At 38.9% G+C, this 18,609-nt stretch overlaps 1 protein-coding gene across 4 annotated transcripts in view; it reads right to left on the reverse strand.

Annotated features, from left to right (window-relative positions):
- TAOK1 (TAO kinase 1) overlaps positions 1-18,609 on the reverse strand; it is a 168,749-nt gene that overhangs the window by 43,848 nt on the left and 106,292 nt on the right. For all 4 annotated transcript variants that reach the window (XM_035303282.3, XM_054257062.2, XM_054257064.2 and 1 more), the window contains 5 exons: positions 15,755-15,848; positions 13,082-13,163; positions 7,507-7,674; positions 4,767-4,970; positions 1,619-1,753 (listed from right to left, as the gene is read on the reverse strand). In XM_035303282.3, the coding sequence (XP_035159173.1) occupies positions 1,619-1,753; positions 4,767-4,970; positions 7,507-7,674; positions 13,082-13,163; positions 15,755-15,848 (683 nt within the window). The remainder of the gene's footprint in view (positions 1-1,618; positions 1,754-4,766; positions 4,971-7,506; positions 7,675-13,081; positions 13,164-15,754; positions 15,849-18,609) is intronic.

Genomic DNA, 18,609 nt, shown 5'->3' on the forward strand with positions numbered 1-18,609 from the left:
AAAAAAACAAAGATGGAGTTTCACCATGTTGGCCAGGTTGGTCTTGAAACCTGACCTCAGGTGATCCACCCACCTGAGTCTCCCAAAGTGCTGGGATTACAGGTGTGAGCCACCATGCCTGGCCTATTTTCTTTTTTATGACGGTGTCTGGCTCTGTCACCCAGGCTGGAGCGCAGTGGCGTGATCTTGGCTCATGGCAAGCTCCATCTCTTGGGCTCAATCAATCCTGATTCAGTCTCCCAAGTATATGGTACTATAGACACATGCCACCACACCCAGCTGAATTTTTTTTTTTTTGAGATGGGGTCTTCCTCTGTCACCCAGGCTGGAGTATAGTGGCACAATCTCAGCTCCCTGCAACCTCCGCTGGGTTCAAGCAATTCTCTGTCCCGACCCGTGGGACGAGCAACGCAGACCCTAGGGAGGGAGTGGGGATTAAGAGAGAGACAGGAGACGAGAAGAATGGAGGTAAGTCAAAGATCTGATCAAGTCTCGTTTATTAGGTACAAAGCAGCTGCTTATAAGCAAGCAAAGGCAGGAAGCTCTGAGTTCTGATGTCAGAAAGTAATCATGGAGACGAGGCTGCAGGCTGGCCTCGTGACTAAAAAGAACGTGAAACTTAGATAAGGGAAGTAGAAGCTTGAGCAACAAGATCACAAGATGGCTATCATGACGCTCAAGATGGCCACTGCTCCCTACAATTCTCCAGCCTCAGCCTCCTAAATAACTGGGATTACAGGTGCACACCACCATGCCCAGCTAATTTTTCTATTTTTAGCAGAGATGGGGTTTTGTCATGTTGGTCAGGCTGGTCTTGAACTCCTGACCTCAGGTGATCCACCTACTTTTGCCTCCCAAAGTGCTGAGATTACAGAGATAAGCTACCGCACCTGGCCAGAATTTTGTATTTTTTTGTAGAGATGGGGTTTCATCATATTGCCCAGGCCTGTCTCAAACTCATGAACTCAAGTGATACGATCACACCCAGCCTTTCAATTTTGTTGTATCCTTAGTATGCTTTATCATACTTTGGTCTTACTTATCTGATTAGGATTTTAAGTACACCATTATGGCATCCTGGTAATGAACAAATAATCCGTATTTATTATTTGGAAAATCAGAATGACATTTAGAGTACACCAAATTGTATTGCTTGCCATTTCCAATATTCTCCTCTTTCTGGTTAGCCTCACACAATATATTTCCTTATTGTCCATTCTTCTTATATCGAAATACCATTTATTTCTCCTCTCCCTGTTATGCCTAAATCCTACTAATTTTAAATACTCAAACTATTAATTTCATAAATACTTCATTTATGCTCCTAATCAAAAATTATCTGAATTTGTTTAGTACTTTGTACCTTGTAATTATCTTAAGTATTTAAGATACTCTAACATACTAGTTTTTTGTACACATGTCATGAAGACATTATTAGTTTAACATTTCTCAGATTTCTTTGTATAACATCTTTCTCATAATAGGCAATTAAATATTGAATGAATATTTCACAAAATAAAACCCAAATGCAAAAAACAAGACACAGCTATACTTGAGTCTGTATTGCCAAGGTCCCACATGAAACATATATTTATCTCTAATTCGGGGAAGTACATACCAGTGATGCTGTCCGTATAGTAGCAAAGTGTTCTCGATTACGATAGTGCGATTTGTGACGAGATACTTGGGGTGGAGACTGTGGATCTAATGTTCTTGTTCTAGGATCTCCCTCTTCTCTGTAATTTTCTTCCTCCTAGGCAAAAAAGAGACAATACTATGTAAGGTGAACAGTTTGTTCCAACCTTTATGGAAATAAATATTTAAATACAACTTGATCAAGAAAATTCAAAGACATAATTTTAAAAAGCAAAAAAAAGTAGAAACGCTGATTTTCTTTTCTTTTCAGAAACAGGATCTCACTGTGTCACCCAGATTGGAGTACAGTGGCGTGACCATAGCTCACTGTAGCTTCAACCACCCAGGCTCAAACAATCTGCTCACCTCAGACTTCTGAATAGCTGGAATTATAGGCACGGGCCATCAGGCCAGGCTAATTTTATGTTTTTAGAAACACGGTCTCCCTGTGTCACCTAGGCTGGTCTAGTACTCCTAGGCTCAAGTGATCTTCCCTCCTTGGCCTTCCAAAGTGCTGGGATTACAAGTGTGAGTCAATGCACCAAGCTTTATTTTCAATACAATTAGAATTAGAAGAAATTTTTTATACAGTGTATAAAATAATATACAGACTCAACAGAAGGAAATGCACATGACTAGTCTGACTGATTAGCTCACCACAGCCTCAACTTCCTGGGCTCAAGTGGTCCTTCTGCCTCAGCCTCCCAGGTAGCTGGGACCACAGGCATGTACTACTATGCCCAGCCAACTTTTGTATTTTTTGTAGAGATGTTGTTTTGCCATGTTGTCCAGGATGGTCTTCAACTACTGGGTTCCAGCAATCTGCCTGTCTTGGCCTCCCAAAGTGTTGGGATTACTGTGTCTGGCACATGACTAGATTATATGCAAAATTGAAAAGCTTTAATATAAGTTGAAAACAAAGATGGTGAAACATGTAGCCTATATAGTCAATGTTTTAAATAGGAGTAGTAGAAAATAAATTGCTGAAAGGCTCTTTGGTTTTGGAAGCAATGGAGCTACCTTTATGATACTTTTGCCATCTGTCCAAAATAAGCAAAAACAAAAACACTTGTAAAAAACTTAAGGACTGATATCTTTCCTTGAACTCAATTTGTTAGCTGAAGAGAAAGAACATTAGTTAAGTAGCAACCAATTAATTATGGAAATAAACTTTTTTTTTTTTGAGACAGGGCCTCATTTTGTTGCCCAGACTGCAGTGCAGTGGTAGGATCAAGGCTCACCGCAGTCTTGATCTCCAGGGCTCAACTGATCCTCCACTACTCACTGGGACTCCAGTACTCAGCCTCTTCAGTAGCTGGGGCCACAGGCATATGCCAAACCTGGCTATTTTTTTTTTGAGGTGGAGTCTCGCTCTGTCACCAGGCTGAGTGTAGTGGCGGGATCTGGGCTCACTGCAACCTCTGCTTCCTGGTTCAAGTGATTCTTCTGCCTTAGCCTCCCAAGTAGCTGGGACTATAAGTGCACACCACCACGCCCAGCTAACTTTTTGTGTTTTTTAGTAGAGACGGGGTTTCACCATGTTGGTCAGGATGGTCTCGATCTCTTCACCTTGTGATCCACCCATCTTGGCCTGCCAAAGTGATGGAATTACCTACTACTTTCAGATAATAATGCAAGCAGTAAAGTGAAAAAAGGAAGCATTCCTATTTTTGTTTGTTTTCTGAGATATAGTCTGACTCTGTCACCTAGGCTGAGGTGCAGTAGTGCAATCTTGGCTCACTGCAACATCTAACTCCTGGGTTCAAGTGATCCTCCCACCTTAGCCTCCTTAGTAGCTGGGATTAGAAGCATGCCCCACCATGCTGAGCTAATTTTTAAATTTTTTGTAGAGACAGGGTTTCACCACGTTGCCCAGGCTGGCCTCCAATTCCAGCCTCAATCAATCTGCCCGCCTCAACTTCCCAAAGTGCTGGAATTACAAGGGTAGGTCTCCACTCCCAGCCTTAGCATTCCTATTAATTGTTAAAAGGAGTTACCTGACTTTCCAATATTTTTCAGAAAATTTAAAATTTTATACTCAAAAAGGTAAAGAATAATGCAGTAAATAGCCACATTCCCTAAACCCAGAACCATATTTTCTACCATTACATTCAGCTTTATTTTTAAGATATAAACATCTTGGCAAGGTGGCTCACACCTGTAATCCCAGCACTTTGGGAGGCTGAGGTGGGCAAATTACTTGAGGTCAGGAGTTCAAAACCAGCCTGGCCAACAGGGTGAAACCTCATCTCTACTAAGAATACAAAAATTAGCCAGTCAGAGTGGTACATGCCTGTAATTCCAGCTACCTGCGAGGCTGAGCCAGGAAGATCACTTGAACCTGAGAGGCGGAGGATGCAGTGAGCCAAGACCGCGGCCACTGCTCTCCAGCCTGGGTAACAGAGTGAGACTCTATCTCAAAAAAAAAAAAAAAAAATATAAACATATGGATAACATAAAAGTCACTTTTGATCATCACTCGTCCCAACCATTTCTCACTCCCTAAAGGCAACCATTATCATGAATTTCATGTGAATCCTTTCTATTTTTTAGTATTTTATTTTCCATGTAAATGACATCAAATAATATATTTGAAATTTTTATATCTTTTCTTCTAATATTTTGAAATAATTCCACATTCTTTTTTTATTCTGAAAACATTAATTTTCCAAATGGAGATAACAGGATAGGAGTTACCAAGGTTATTTCCATTAAAAAAAAAGTTCCAAACTTCTTTTTTTTTTTTGAGACAGGATCTCACTCTGTCTCCCAGGCTGGACTGCAGTGGTGAGATCTTGGCTCACTGCAACCTCCACCTCCCAGGTTAAAGTGATTCTCCCACCTCAACCTCCCAAGTGGCTGGGAGTACAGGCATGTACCATCACGCCTAGCTAATTTTTGTATTTTTAGTAGAGAAAGGTTTTCACCATGTTGGCCAGGTTGGTCTCAAACTCCTGGCCTCAACTGATCCAACCCCCTTGGCCTCCCAAAGTGCTGGGATTATAGGCATCTAGCTATGTTCCAAACTTATGGAAACTTCCTTTTCTTCCTTCTTCCTTCTCTTAAAACTAACACATGAAGAAAACAGTTTACCAACAATGAATTTTTTTCATAGAAATCCAAATACTCACAGGTTTTAAGTGGATAACAGAACTGTTAGACATCACTGTGTGGTCTCCCTCCATCATGTCTAGCTCACTCTTGTCATCTGAGACATCTGGAAGACTGTTAACACTACTGCTTTGGCTGCTGGCACTGATGGACATACTGGGAATAGACTGATTACTTCCAACACTATTCACTGTTCCTGTCCGGCCAACACCATGATCTTGTTCCTAAGAGAAAAGAAGATTCAGATTCAGTTAAAATATTTATATGTCTTCTGAATTCTTGATTATAAGCACCTAGCACACCATTTGGCACAGAGTCTCATTAGAAAGTTCGTCTATCATGAGAAATTCCTTTTATTTTCCAAGACCAGAAAGTTTATCAACTATTAGTTTATTGAAAAACAAAACTGACCAACAAGTAAATAACAAAAAACTCAACGAATTGTCTATAACAAAGTCAGCTGACCAGTTTTGGGTGATTTTCAAAGTATAGTATTTTCTCTCAATTGCTTGAATTGTTTTATAACCATTTCTACAATATATCTCATGGGGTATATATAGAGATCCTGCTCATTTCTCAATAATTTTTGGTTAATACAAATCCTCCTTTAAAAAGAAAAAGTACTGGTTATTTTGGGCATACTGCCTATGCAGCAGCCCTGCTCCATAAGGAGCATTAAAAAAAAAATACTAAAAACCCCATTGTAGTTGTTATTCTTCCTTATTAAATCGGCCTTTTACAAGTAGATTCTTCTTGATTCCTGAAAACATAGTTCTAAATTACCTTTCTTGTCTTTCATTATTTTTTCTTGCATTCCAATAGGTTTTGGGGGGACTTTAAATTATCTTTTTACCACCAAATAATTTAACATTTATTTCTACCTATTCTTCTGTAAATTAACAATTACACATTATATTATTTCAAATGACAATCATAAGAAAACAGGCAGCCTATAATATCTGGGCACCAACATTACAGTAGTCTTACCATACCAGAATTCTATAAGATATGCAGAATTTAATAAAATACAGACATATATATAAATAGGGACATTTCTTATATCCCTAGCCTAACAGAGATGTTGTTAATGATTTAACTACATAGAATTTTATTCATTTCACAACTTTATTAAAGTATTTCACATATCTGAAATAATCTAAATTTTTCTAGTGACTATCATTAAGAACTAAAAAAAATCCCCAAACCAAAAATTGTAAGTTTAGAAAGTCTTATATTTGACTATTCATTAATTATTTAGTGATATTTAAAAAAAAAGAAAGAAACTATTGTTCATGGTTTCAGAATGCAAAGTGGTCTCTCTCAATGGAAAGCAAAAGAAAAGAATAAAATTTTTGGAATTCTGACAGGGGCAAAGAAGAAACAAAATATTTAGAGAAAAAAATAGCTTTACACACAATATACTTTATATGTGTATTTCTTCACAAGGAAGTTTGTAACACTTCTTTTTTTTTTTTTAACACTTCTATAGCAAATCTGCATTTCCATTCTCCCTAAGAGGTAACACAGAAAGAACTTGGCCTTGAAAGTAAAAGAAGTATAAATTTGAACCCATGTTCCTCTATCTACAGTGAGCACCTTAATAATTCTCAGCCATGCTTTCCTCATCTGTAAAATCAGTATTTTAGAACAGTGTAGGCTGGGTACAGTGGCTCACACTTGTAATCCCAGCACTTTGGGAGGCTGAGGCAGACAGATCACTTGAGGCCAGGAGTTCAAAAACAGCCTGGCCAACATAGTGAAACCTTGTGTCTACTAAAAATAAAAAAAAATTACTTGGGTGTGGTGGCACATGCCTGTAGTCCCAGCTACTCAGGAGGCTGAAGGAAGAAAATGACTTGAACCTAGGAGGTGGAGGTTGCAGTGAGCCGAGATCGTGCCACCTCCAAACTGGGCTACAAAGCAAAACCCTATCTTAAAAAAACAAACAAACAAAACCAGTGTAGATAGAATGAAACCAAGTTTCCTTGGTGACACAGTAGAATGCCTAGTAACTTTCTCATGACTTCTGAGAGAGTACATCCAACCTTCAGTTCTGTAATTTCAAGAACTTCCAAAAGCACATCACATGGAACTGGACAATCAGTCCAAAAAGGGTTCAGGCGGGGCACAGTGGGAGGCTAAGGTGGGTGGACCACAAGAGGTCAGGAGTTCAAGACTGGCTTTGCCACGTGGTGAAACCCCATCTCTACTAAAAATACAAAAAAACCCCACAACAAAACAAAACATTAGCTAGGTATGGTGGTGTGTGCCTGTAATCCCAGCTAATCGGGAGGTTGAGGCATGAGAATTGCTTGAACCTGGGAGGCAGAGGTTGCAGTGAGCTGAGATCACGTCATTGCACTTCAGCCTGGGCTACAAGAGCAAAACTCCGTCTTGAAAAAAAAAAAAGGGGGGGGTTCAGTGGCCAAGAAATTAGAGAAGGACTAGATTAAACAAAGGTGAACAGGTTTCTTTAATAAAGAACCTTCACTATGACAATGTGTAGCATAAAGGGGTTGGATTTAAAATATGCAATCTAACATGATTAAAATGAGTTTAAACAAAATTTTTTTAAATTTTTCTTATTTCTCCAAGAAAAAAGCACCTTTCCCCCCCGCAACTGGGATTTTATAGGACCAGTGTTAAGAAAGTACAACCTGGGAACTCTTGGTATATAAGGTATATTATGGCAGGGCAAGCTGCATAAGGAAAGAAACCAATAGAGAAAACTCAACATTGGAGTCATTTTTTATCTATTACCTCTTCTTCTTCCTGTGCTTCTACTGCTGGTCCATTATGTGCCTCCTGGAAAAGCAGTTTTTTCATCTTTCGATACTGCAGATTGTCCAGCTCTCTTACTGCATCCTTTGTCCTCTGAATGAGATCTATTAACACGGTTTCAGGGCGCTCCCGAAGAACAAACATGTGCTAAATAGGGTAGAAGGTAAAAGGCTGATTTTCTTTTTTTCTTCAATTAATGCCAATGTACTCCTTCTCAGACCCTAGAGATAATACCCTATGATAGATAATGCATATAATCTATAGCTAAATAATTCTGTTAAATTTCTTCTATTTATAAAATTATAACTTACATACATGTACTCTGTGCGTAACTACTACTGTACATTTTATAAAAATGGAACATAATATTTTTTTCTTTTTTTTTTTTTTGAGACAGAGTTTCACTCTTGTTACCCAGGCTGGAGTGCAATGGCACAATCTTGGCTCACCGCAATCTCTGCCTCCTGGGTTCAGGCAATTCTCCTGCCTCAGCCTCCCAAGTAGCTGGGATTACAGGCACGTGCCACCATGCCCAGCTAACTAAAAATGCAGAGTTAAAGTAATCGAATGGTTGGCGGGGCACGGTAGCTCACGCCTGTAATCCCAGCACTTTCAGAAGCTGAGGCGGGTGGATTACGAGGTCAAGAAGAGTTCAAGACCAGCCTGACCAACATGGTGAAACCCCATTTCTACTAAAAATATAAAAATTAGCTGGGCATGGTGGTGCGTGCCAGTAATCCCAGCTACTTGGGAGGCTGAGGCAGGAGAATTACTTGAACCGGGACCTGGGAAGCAGAGGTTACAGTGAGCCGAGATCATGCCACTGCATGCACTCTAGCCTGGGCTATATCTCAAAAAAATGAATAAATAAATAAATTGAAGGGTCTAAATACTAAGAATTAAGCCCAATCAAAGCTTTTAATGATGATTTCATACAAAAAACATGTTCAGTTCTAAGTCATATTAGGTTTCAACAGTTATGTATTTGGTGATGGTGAATTATTAAAGGTGAACCTAGGTATTATAGGTTCCTTTATATGCTGCATGAACAATATTCTTCATAAAATACTAACAGGGATTAAAAGCCATTAAATTATTACTGCTGTTTATAACCTAGCATTTAATATAATTTAACCTTATCAAATACAAAAAGTAGAAAAAACAATTCCACCATTATGATGATCATTATTACACTGTAAAATTTCTCTTTTCAGAAATTTTCTATGTATAAAATTTGTTTTGTAGATACATAGTTAGCATGTATATTCCAGAAAGACATATTCTGCCATCCCTTGAGTTCCATGAGATATCTTTGAATTCTTAGACAACTTTTATCTTCTTTGTTAGCTCAAATTTATTTCTTCTTTATGCAAAGAGTTGTAACTATGAATCATAGCCCACTGTAACCTTAAACTTCTGGACTCAAGCAATCCTCCCACCTCAGCCTCTCAAGCAGCTATGAGTACAGGTATCCACCACCATTTCCAGCTAATATTTCTTCTTTTGGTGGGGGTAGTAGAGACAGGGTCTTGCTATGTTGCCCAGGCTGGTCTTAAACTCCTGGCCTCAAGTGACCCTCCCACCTTGGCCTCCCAAAGCACTGGGATTACAGGCATGAACCACTGACCCCAGCCTCTATACAATATTTTATTCCATTTTCACAGTCATAAGTATTATTATTTTAGCTGGGCGCAGTGGCTCATACCTGTAATCACAGCACCTTGGAAGGCCAAGGCAGGCAGATCACTTGAGATCAGGAGTTCAAGACCAACCTGGCCAATATAGTGAAACCCTAAAAACATAAAAAATTAGCAGGGCATGGAGGTGTGGGCCTGTTATCCTAGCTACTCAGAAGGCTGAGGCATGAGAATCACTTGAACCCAGGAGATGGAGGTTGCAGTGAGCTGAGATCATGTAACTGCACTCCAGCCTAGGTGACAGAGCAAGACTCTGTCTCCAAAACAAAAAATTAATAATTATTAAACTTATAAACATAATGCCTGTAGAATATCAAATATTTGTGACCAAATTATTTAAACATTCCTCTAATTTGGGGCAGCTATTTCCAATTTTTAATTACATGATAAATACCTTCATACATTAAAAATTTTTTATTAATTTTTTTCTTTATGATGGACTGCAACAGAAATGTAATTAGGCAAAAGGATAAGAAGCTCATTACAAATATTTCCTATCATTTCAAATAGGGCTGTGATAATACACATTAGGGGCCAGGCAAATGAATACTATTAATATATGCAGACTTAGGATCTAATCACCAAATTCTGGTGGGCTGGGTTTCTACTACGTGAGTTAGAAAGGCTTCTTTTCCTTATATTTGACAAACGTAAGAAGCCAGTTACATTCTTCATTTTTCCTTAGTTTGGTGCATACCACTATTTACAATATTATCTTCCTCTTTCTTTCCTTTTTTTTTTTTTTTTTTTTTTTTGGAGACAGAATCTCATTCTATTGCCCAGGCTGGGGTGCAGTGGCGTGATCTTGGCTCACTGCAACCTCTGCTTCCAAGGGTTCAAGCGATTTTTGTGCCTAAGCCTCCTGAGTAGTTGGGACTACAGGTGTACACCGCCACATTTTGTATACTAAAAATACAAAAATCGGCTAATTTTTCTATTTTTAGTATAGATAGGGTTTCGCCATGTTGTTCAGGCTGATCTCAAACTGCTGGCCTCCAGTGATTCGCCCATCTCAGCCTCCCAAAGAGTTGGGGTTACAGGCATGGGCCACCGTGCCTGACGTACTATTTACAATATTGTCTTATCCAAAAACATAAAATCTTATATTTCTATGTTTCACTGTTTGTTAGATTTTGCTTTTTTTTTTTTGAGACAGAGTCTTACTCTGTCGCCCAGGCTGGAGTGCAGTGGCACGATCTCAGCTCACTGCAACCTCTGCCTCCTGAGTAGTTGGTACTACAAGCACATACCACCATGCCTGGCTAATTTTTTTTTTAAGTAGAGACAGGGTTTCACCATGTTGGCCAGGCTGGTCTTGAACTCCTGACATCGTGACCCGCCCGCATCGGCCTCTCAAAGTGCTGGGATTACAGGTGTGAGGCACCGTGCCTGGCTGCTTATTTTTTTTTTAACCAACATAATTCCTAGCTGTATTAATGATTCTGCTAGCTACTATGAGTGCCTATTTATTCAGGCTTTCATTTCTGAAATGACGAGTAAGCTTACTGCCTGGGATTTCTCAACCATTACTGAAATTTTACACAGCTTTTCTATACACTGCAGGTGCAAATAATACTGCTGAATATATATGTGATCCTTTCAAATTAATTTGTGGCTTTAACTGATGTGTCAGTGAAAATAAACTGAACTTGCTTGAAATTCTAAGACATGCGTGTAAATATAGTTTACTTAATCTCTTTCTTTCTTTCTTTTCTTTTTTTTTTGAGATGGAGTCTCACTCTGTCACCCAGGCTGGAGTGCAGTGGCACGACCTTGGCTCACTGCAACCTCTGCCTCCAGTTCAAGCGATTCTTCTGCCTCAGCCTCGTGAGTAGCTGAGATTACAGGTGCATGCCACTATGCCCAACTAATTTTTTTTTTTTGAGACGGAGTTTCGCTCTTGTTACCCAGGCTGGAGTGCAATGGCGCGATCTCGGCTCACCGCAACCTCCGCCTCCTGGGTTCAGGCAATTCTCTTGCCTCAGCCTCCCGAGTAGCTGGGATTACAGGCACACACCACTGTGCCCAGCTAATTTTTTGTATTTTTAGTAGAGACGGGGTTTCACCATCTTGGCCAGGCTGTTCTCGGTCTCCAACTCCTAACCTTGTGATCAACCTGTACCTCGGCCTCCCAAAGTGCTGAGATAATGGGTGTGAGCCACCTTGCCCAGCCAGTCTACTTAAATCTTATAGTGAAAGATTAAAGAGTCCTTGGGGTCCCAAAAAGATAGAGTCAAACCCTACTTATCATTGCCTAATGTAGATATTTTAAGAACTGTAATAAAGTCAACAATATTACTGTTGCTATTAATAAGACAACCCTCAAATGAAATAATTTTTTAAGACCAGAAAGCATACACAAATCATGTATTTAAATTAGTTAACCAAGCCTGCTGAAAACTGAATAGAACTCACATATTTTTAAAATATTTCATTGCTAAGTTAGAAAAATGTATTTCCAAATAAGGAAACAGAAGTATTATTTCCAAGCTCCTCTTCTCCCACATGTAATGTAAATACATTCATGTTATATATCTTTCTTTCATATTATATTAATATTGGACAGATCAATATATTAAGTGTTGCAGATCTAAAAATTAAGCAAAAGCCTGGGCATGGTGGCTCACACCTATAATCCCAGCATTTTGGGATGCCCAAGGTGGGCAGATCACAAGGTTAGGAGTTTGAGACCAGCCTGGCCAATATGGTGAAACCCAGTCTCTACTAAAAATACAATAATTAGCTGGGCAGGGTAGCAGGCACCTGTAGTCTCAACTATTCGGGAGGCTAAGGCAGGAGAATCGCTTGAACCAGGGAATTGGAGGTTGCAGTGAGCTGAGATTGTGCCACTGCACTCCAGCCTGGGTGACAAAGCGAGACTCTGTCTCAAAAAACAAAATCAAGCAAAAAGTTAAACTATGTTTTATCAACTTTGAAATAAGACACTATTCCACATGAATTAAAATTTATAACTCATGAACATATTCTTGCACATATAAGTATTTAGCTATTTGAATACTTAGCTATATATTTAGACACGATAAAAGCAGCTTATCAGGCCAGGTGCGGTGGCTCACGCCTGTAATCCCAGCACTTTGGGAGGCCGAGGCGGGTGGATCACGAGGTCAAGAGATCGAGACCATCCTGGTCAACAAGGTAAAACCCTGTCTCTACTAAAAATACAAAAATTAGCTGGGCCTGGTGGTGTGCACCAGTAGTCTCAGCTACTTGGGAGGCTGAGGCAGGAGAATTGCTTGAACCCAGAAGACGGAGGTCACGGTGAGCCAAGATCGTGCCATTGCACTCCAGTCTGGGTAACAACCGTGAAACTCCATCTCAAAAAAAAAAAGGCAGCTAATCAATTTGAAAAAAAATTTTTTAATTTAGTATCTATAAAAAAGAAAAAAAAATTTAGTATCTAAGAAAAGTTCCCAGAAACAACAGTACAAAAAACTAGTATTTCAGTAAAAACTAGTAGAGTTACTTAATTCAGAATCATATAATAAAACACATTCTTTACAATCATTTCTTAGGGGTAAGAACAAATTTAAAGTATAATAGAACTGATGGCTCACACCTGTAATCCCAGCAAGGAGAGGCTGAGGCAGGTGGATCACGTGAGCCCAGGAGTTCGATACCAGCTTCAGCAATGTGGCAAAACCCTGTTTCTACCACAAACACAAAAATTAGCCAGGTATAGTGGTGAGTGTCTGTAGTCCCAGCTACTTGGGAGGCTGAGGTGGGAGGATAGCTTGAACCTGGTGGTCAAGGCTGCAGGAGTCGTGATTGTGCCACTGCACTCCAGCCTGGGTGACAAAGTGAGACCTTGTCTTAAAATAAACTATAATAGAACTGACCTTTAAAAGTTCCTCTGATGTAGGACGATCTTGAGGGATTTTCTGGAGGCAAGAATCTACAAAGTTTCGAAAATAATCAGACCTATTGTAAAGGAAAGTATCAAGTGAACATATTGCTATTTCCTTTAAAAATACATCCACAAATCAAGGCAAGTGCCTACTGGTGGGAGGGGAAATGGAAAGGAAATTATTAAAAAAAAAAAAAAGCAGAGACTATATAGTTTCATATAAGTCTATGAAAATCTATGGAAAGCAACCAATGAATGGTTACCATTTTCTAAAGATAAACTCACACAAATAACTTTAAAATCCTACTCCTATATATTTACATATCACAACTCATACTACATTGAGGCAAAATGAGGGAAGCCTATCTACTTTTTATTTTTGCATTCAAATCCAAGATAACATTCTTTCCATTTCCCTTTTCTTATCCTTTTTGCTAAGGCTTTCTTATAATAAGCTCTTATTATAAGACCTCTTATAATAAACTTTCTTATAAGCTGTTTATTTGCCCCTTGGATCGTCTTCTATATAGCATGCTTCAGAATATCACTCTATCTGCTCTGGAGAGAGCATTTTTATACCTAGCAAATGGATAAGGCTTCCATTAAACCTAGAAAACCAATTAAGATATTTTTAAGAGCCAGATGCACTTTGGGAGGCTGAGGCGGGTAGATTACTGGAGGTCAGGAGTTGGAGATCAGCCTGATCAACGTGGAGAAAACCCCGTCTCTACTAAAAATACAAAATTAGCCAGGTGTCATTGAGGGCTCCTGTAATCCCAGCTACTCGGGAGGCTGAGGTAGGAAAATCACTTGAACTCGGGAGGCAGAGGTTGTAGTGAGCCAAGATTGCACCACTGCACATGAGCAAAACTCAGTCTCCAAAAAAAAAAAAAGGTATTTTTAAAAACATTAGAAGTCTGTAACACATTATTATATAGTGTTATTGACAAGAGTTCAATGAGTAAGGCAGTAAATAATGACTCCGTCAATGTTTGTCTCTAATATTCAAATAAGATTTTAAGTTCCTTGTAGGCAAAAATTATTTTATCAATTCCCAAGTTTCAAACACAGTCTGTGTTCAATATATTTATTACTTGTATGTAAAAGCTATGGTTACTCCAAAACTAAAACTGAAACTTAATCTCCAATGCAACAGTGTTGGGAGGTGGGGCCTAATGGGAATTGTTCAGGTCATGAGTGGATTAATGCTGCTATAAAAAGGACTTGTGGGAGAGGGTTCTCTCTCTCCTGCTCTTTGTCATGTGAGGACACAATGCTTCTCCCCTCCAAAGGATGCAGAGTTAAAGGCACTATCTTGGAAGCAGGAGGACCAGGGCCTAATCTGCCAGTGCCATCGTCCTGGACTTCCCAGCCTCCAGAAAGTGAGAAATAAATGTCTGTTCTTTACAAATTACCTGGCCTCTGATATTCTGTTTTATAGCAGTGCAAAATGTACTAAAGCATACCATAATGCTAAACTCAGTGTCAAAAGATTCATTCTGTATAATTCTAAAAACAAAGTAGAGTTATAGAGAAAGAATATTTTGGCACAGAATGTTAGCATTATTCGTTTAATAGAGTTATATGGCATATTCTTTTTTTTTAAGACGGAGTTTTGCTTTTGTTACCCAGGCTGGAGTGCAATGGTACGATCTCAGCTCACTGCAACCTCCACCTCCTGGGTTCAAGCAATTCTCCTGCCTCAGCCTCCCAAGTAGCTAGGACTACAGGCATGCACCACCATGCCCAGCTAATTTTTGTATTTTTAATAGAGACGGGGTTTCACCATGTTGACCAGGATGGTCTCGATCTTTTGACCTTGTGATCCACCCACCTCAGCCTCCCAAAGAGCTGGGATTATAGGCATGAGCCGCTGCGCCCAGCCATATGGCACATTCTTAAGTGGCAAAGACTCATGTCAATATGTCATAATTATCTAATCTTTAAATAATTTAGTACCCCTAATTTATATATCTGTGAATTTCAAAGTATTTATTAAATATGCTAGACATTCCCCTAGAATTTATCAAATGCTAGATACACCTGAGGAATTAATTTTCTACTGTTGATAGAAATACTAGTTTTCTAAAATTGTGAATCTGTTGTCTATAAACCTCTTTACATAAATAAACTGCATTTCATCAAATCAAAAAAACCCTAGAAGGAATATCAGATAAAAATGAGTAACAAATATTATAATTAGAGTGATCCCAAAAATTTTAATTACCTGGTAATTTTGATAAAGTCAAATAATTTTACCTATATTTTTATATCATATAAATTATAAACCACCCTCCAATCAAATATCACTATAGGTTGTAATAATACATATATTTTAGTTATAAAATATTGATGCTTAAATGTATTAATTAGGATTATGTATTCCTAAATTTAAAGGAAAAGTGAAATATAAATTCTTATGAAAATGAATACTTTCTGCATTCATGTGACATCATTCATCCTTTTCTGAACTGTTACACATATGCTATGAAATGGAGACATGACAAAGGATAAATATAATATTTAAAAGGATAAAATAACCTATTTTAATATCTTATAAGGTGATACATTTTACCTAATTGAAATTAAATCATTTTAATAACAGATTATGAAAAAGCATTTTATTTATTCAACATTGAGCAATATATATCTCAACAATACTCACCATTCATTAGACTGTAGTGTAGGGGATTCATTTTGGGCTATGTGATATAAGGCACTCATTGCATTCATATTAAATAAAGGAGGCTTCCTTTCCGCTGTAAAAAAAAAGCATTCCTGTTAAAATATGTGCTAGGGGTACTCAAAAAAAGTCATGACTTTTTTTAAAAAATGATTTTATATTTTGAAACAGTCTTAAACTTACCCAAAAAACTGCAAGTAGAGTTCAAAGAGCTTTTTTCTTTTTCTTTTCTGAGACAGGGTCTTGCTCTGTCACCCAGGATGCAGTGCAGTGGCACAATCTCAGCTCACTGCAGCTTGACTTCCTATGCTCAAGCAATCCTCCCACCTAAGCCTCCCAAGTAGCGGGGCCCACTTGGGGGCACCACCGTCCACAGGTGTGCACCACCATGCCCAATTAATTTTTGTATTTTCTGTAGAAATGGGGGTTTCACCATGTTGCCCAAGATAGTCTTGAACTCTTGAGCTCAAGCAATCCTCCCAACTTGGTCTCCCAAAGTGCTGAGATTACAGGCATCAGTCACCACCCCACCCCACCTCAAAAAACTTTTTCAGGTGAATCAATTGAAAATAAATTGCTAACCTGATGCCTCACCATCCTTAATATATACGTGAATGTGTATTTCCTATAAAGAAGAACATTTTCCTAAGGAACCACAGTATATCCATTAGATCAGGCCGTTTAATAGTGGTAGATGACTATCATCTAATCCCCAAACTACGTTCAAGTTTCATTCAAGTATCCCAGTAATATCCTGAGTAGCAATAGTGAGCTTTGAGCATTGGCAGTCTTCAAGGAATGTGTTCACTGTATCCAAGTTGTCAAACTTATAGACATAAAATTGTTCATATTTCCCTATTACTCTTTTAACGTCTGTAAAATCTGTAGTGATTATCATCTCTTACTCCTGATATTGAAAATTTATGACTTCTCTCTTTTTTTGGTGATTAGTCTGGCTAGAGGTTTAACAATTTTTTTGATCTCAGATTCTTAGTTTTTGGTTTCATTGATTTTCTCCATTGTTTCTCAGTTTTCTATTCAACAGATTTCTGCTTTGATCTTTATTATCCTCTACCTTCTGCTTATTTTGTGTTGACTTTACTCTGTTTTAGTTTATATTTTATATATATATATATGTATGTATTTTATTGTACTAGATTCTGGGGTACATGTGCAGATCATGCAGGATTATTGCATAGGTACATACATGGCAATGTGGTTTGCTGCCTCCATCCCCCCGTCACCTGTATCTGGCATTTCTCCCCATGTTATCCCTCCCCAACCTTCTCACCCCCTACTGTCCCTCCCCTAATCCCCCCAACAGACCCCAGTGTGTGAAGATCCCCTCCCTGTGTCCCTGTGTCCATGTGTTCTCACTGTTCAACACTCGACTATGAGTGAGAACACGTGGTGTTTGATTTTCTGCTCTTGTGTCATTTTCCTGAAAATGATGGTTTCCAGATTCACCAATGTCCCTACAAAGGACACAAACTCATTGTTTTTTATGGCTGCATAGTATTCTATGGTGTATATGTGCCACATTTTCCTTGTCTAGTCTATCATTGATGGGCATTTGGGTTGGTTCCAAGTCTTTGCTATTGTGAACAGTGCCACAATGAACATTTGTGTGCATGTGTCTTTAAACAGAACGATTTATGATCCTTTGGATATATACCCAGTAATGGGATTGCTGGGTCAAACGGAATTTCTATTTTTAGGTCCTTGAAGAATCACCACACTATCTTCCACAATGGTTGAACTAATTTATACTCCCACCAACAGTGTAAAAATGTTCCTATTTCTTCACATCCTCTCCAGCATCTGTTGTTTCCAGATTTTTTCTTTTCCAGATTTTTTAATGATCGCCATTCTAACTGGTATGAGATGGGATCTCAATGTGGTTTTGATTTGCATCTCTCTAAGGACCAGTGATGATGAGCATTTTTTCATGTTTGTTGGCCTCATATATGTCTTCTTTTGAAAGTGTCTGTTCGGGCCGGGCGTGGTGGCTCACACCTGTAATCCCAGCACTTTGGGAGGACGAGGGGTGGATCACGAGGTCAAGAGATCGAGACCATCCTGGTCAACATGGTGAAACCCCGTCTCTACTAAAAATACAAAAAATTAGCTGGGCGTGGTGGCTCATGCCTGTAATCCCAGCTACTCAGGAGGCTGAGGCAGGAGAACTGCCTGAACCCAGGAGGCGGAGGTTGCGTTGAGCCGATAGCGCCATTGCACTCCAGCCTGGGTAACAAGAGCGAAACTCAGTCTCAAAAAAAAAAAAAAAAAAAAAAAAGAAAATGTCTGTTCATGTTCTTTGCCTACTTTTGAATGGGTTTTTTTCCTTTAAATCTGTTTTCATTCTTTGTAGATTCTGGATATTAGCCCTTTGTCAGATAGGTAAATTGCAAAATTTTTTCCCAATCTGTTGGTTGCCGGTTCACTCTAATGATTGTTTCTTTTGCTGTACAGAAGCTCTGGAGTTTAATTAGATCCCATTTGTCTATTTTGGCTTTTGTTGCCAATGCTTTTGGTGTTTTACTCATGAAGTCCTTGCCCATGCCTATGTCCTGAATGGTTTTGCCTGGGTTTTCTTTTAGAGTTTTTATGGTGTTAGGTCTTATGTTTAAGTCTTTAATCCATCCAGAGTTAATTTTAGTGTAAGGTGTCAGGAAGGGGTCCAGTTTCTGTTTTCTGCACATGGCTACTCAGTTATCCCAACACCATTTATTAAACAGGGAATCCTTTCCCCATTGCTTGTTTTTATCAGGTTTGTCAAAGATCAGATGGTTGTAGCCGGGCGTGGTGGCTCATGCCTGTAATCCTAGCACTTTGGG

This window comes from Callithrix jacchus, chromosome 5 (genome assembly GCF_049354715.1).
Source record: "Callithrix jacchus isolate 240 chromosome 5, calJac240_pri, whole genome shotgun sequence".
NCBI lineage: Eukaryota > Metazoa > Chordata > Mammalia > Primates > Cebidae > Callithrix > Callithrix jacchus.